Raw genomic sequence first — 2,285 nt, forward strand, 5'->3', positions numbered from 1 at the left:
ACACATTTTTAAAATAATTTTTTTCTATAAAAGGAAGGCAGGAAGTGTGAGATACAGAGAAACCTTTCAGCAAAGCCAGTGTTCAGCTTTGGTGTGTGTGTGCCTGTTGTTGGGTGGATGGGGGCAAGGAGGAATAAGTAGACAAATAGTAAAGAAATTCTATAAGCAATTCTTCTTGCCTCACAACTCTGTTTATATCTCTCAATTTCCAGCAGCAACTGGAAGGGGAAAAAAAACATCACGACAGTATATATTCAGACATATATGGTCATCATCATGAAGCTCTGGACACCTCAACTCATGACATTCCTCTGTATGGTGCTACCGTCTGTGCTGGGAGTGATGAAGGAAAAACACAGCTGTAGGTGATTAACCTGGGGATGGGCGTACTGTGGAAGGAGGGTATTGTGCTTTTTCCTGGACAAGTGAAGGGGTATTGTGTCTGGCACGTTTGACTCAGGACTCAGGACCCACTTTCCTTGGGTCACCTATTGGAGATTCAGAGACTTTTTTGTTAATGCACAGAGATCTAAGAAATGTCCAAGTGGAGGTTCTGCGATGCTTCCTCTTTCAACTTTGAAAGTGGTAATGGGCCCTGCCACCTTTTGCATACATCCCATAAGTTATAAAGATATGTTATTTTTCCATGTCAGGGTACCATATCTTTCCGTACTTCCAGAAGCTCTGTGTCTTAGCTGTGTGTGATTTGAAGAGTACTATAGGGGGATTTCTTAATATATATACCCTTAGTTTCAGTGGCAAATCTTTCAGAATGTGAAAAGATAGAAAAGAGACATGAGATGTGTCTCTAGTGGGGCAAAGTTGAGGGCCATATGATGAGAAAATGGAATCAGTGGAGGGTGCCAAGAGAATGGGTGAGAGAGAGAATTTGGTGAGAAGCTGTTCTTAAAGGCAGGGTCAATTAGAAAGAGAAGAAGGGAGATAATCTGTTCCTTATTCTCCCTGGTGTGGCTTCCCACACTAGGAAGTAGGTATGGTAATGAGGCTAGAGGCTGCCTTGGGCCCTGAAGTCTCCTGTTACAGAAATGTAGACTTTATAGGAGGACACATGAGTGTGTGTGGGGAGTGTATGCTGAATCCTATCTCCAGGAAGCTTGATGAGGGCCCAGAGGCCTATGGGAGCAGAAAAGGCAGAGATCTGTGAAGATGTAATGAGGAGGTTTAGTACAGGGATTTTCTCCTAAGGCAGATGGATACCTGGGTGGGGCTTGGTGGGGCTTGGATTCTAGGAGGGGCTGTTAAGCTTATGAAGGACTTCTCTTCCCACCTTGGTTATGTGGCCCCTGTCAGCCTCTTTCCAACTCATGTCAATTACAGGGGATGAAATGTTCCTTGAGGAATGTTGGGGAGAGCCAAGTGTCATTGAATGTACCAAGAAGTGTTCTAGAGCCCTTAAATGTGTAAGCAAAAATTATACATGCTGCTGGACCTATTGTGGGAACATCTGTTGGAAGAATAAAGTGAGTTGGGAGATGTGCTTGGGCGTGGGTCTTTACTGATTCTAGGATGCTGTTATTCATAAACAGAAGACCGAGGTTCCTCAAATCCTATGCACAAAAATGGTGGAAGACAATGTCCCCTAAGCCTGGACAGTAGAGCACTGGTGAATAAACCAAGATACCAGTTTGGGGCACTTTATTTCTTTCATTATATAATCAATGCCTACGTTGTCCTCATTTTATTACTCAATCGTTTTCTCTTTTCCCAATTTTTCTCCAAATTTCTAACCATTTCCTCCATAGTCAGACCTTTCATTGAACCCTTAGGGCCCAGTCAGGCCCCAAATGTCTACATTTCTCTGTTCAATGAGCCAAACCCACCTCCCCACCCCAGAAGTATACAATTCTTGGCATTGCATAAAGTACTCATGTCCCAGGGTCTGGTGGGGATGGGTAATATAAAGCTTGGAAATGAATGCTTGTTCCTCAGAGTTCCCTTAGCCTCTGAGTATATAACATTTCTGTCTTGCAGGAAATATTTGCATGAGGTTTAAACCCTAACCTCCCAGCAGGACACCAGTCCATTCACACTGAGGGCTGGGCAAGAGCAAATCCTTGACAAATAAACTCATTTATCAGCAGTGGATTTTGGTTTTTTCAACTCCCTCCCACTACCTTTGATTACCATATTATACCCCCAAATTGCTTCCTCATTTGATTACCTTAGAAACGATAGGCTAATTTCATGGTTTTCAGAGAATAGAAGTTTATTTATTTATTTTTTTAAAAGATTTTATTTATTCATTTGACGGACAGATCACAAGT

General features: G+C 42.5%; 1 protein-coding gene across 1 annotated transcript; it reads left to right on the forward strand.

Annotated features, from left to right (window-relative positions):
• Positions 1-264: 264 nt before the first annotated feature.
• Positions 265-2,007, forward strand: WFDC11 (WAP four-disulfide core domain 11; the record flags this gene model as incomplete). Its single annotated transcript, XM_080814732.1, has 3 exons — positions 265-361; positions 1,339-1,481; positions 1,993-2,007. 3 exons carry the CDS (start codon positions 265-267, stop codon positions 2,005-2,007), a joined length of 255 nt encoding a protein of 84 aa, XP_080670858.1.
• Between the last annotated feature and the right edge of the window lie 278 nt (positions 2,008-2,285).

This window comes from Martes martes (genome assembly GCF_963455335.1).
Source record: "Martes martes genome assembly, chromosome: 9".
NCBI classification, from domain to species: domain Eukaryota; kingdom Metazoa; phylum Chordata; class Mammalia; order Carnivora; family Mustelidae; genus Martes; species Martes martes.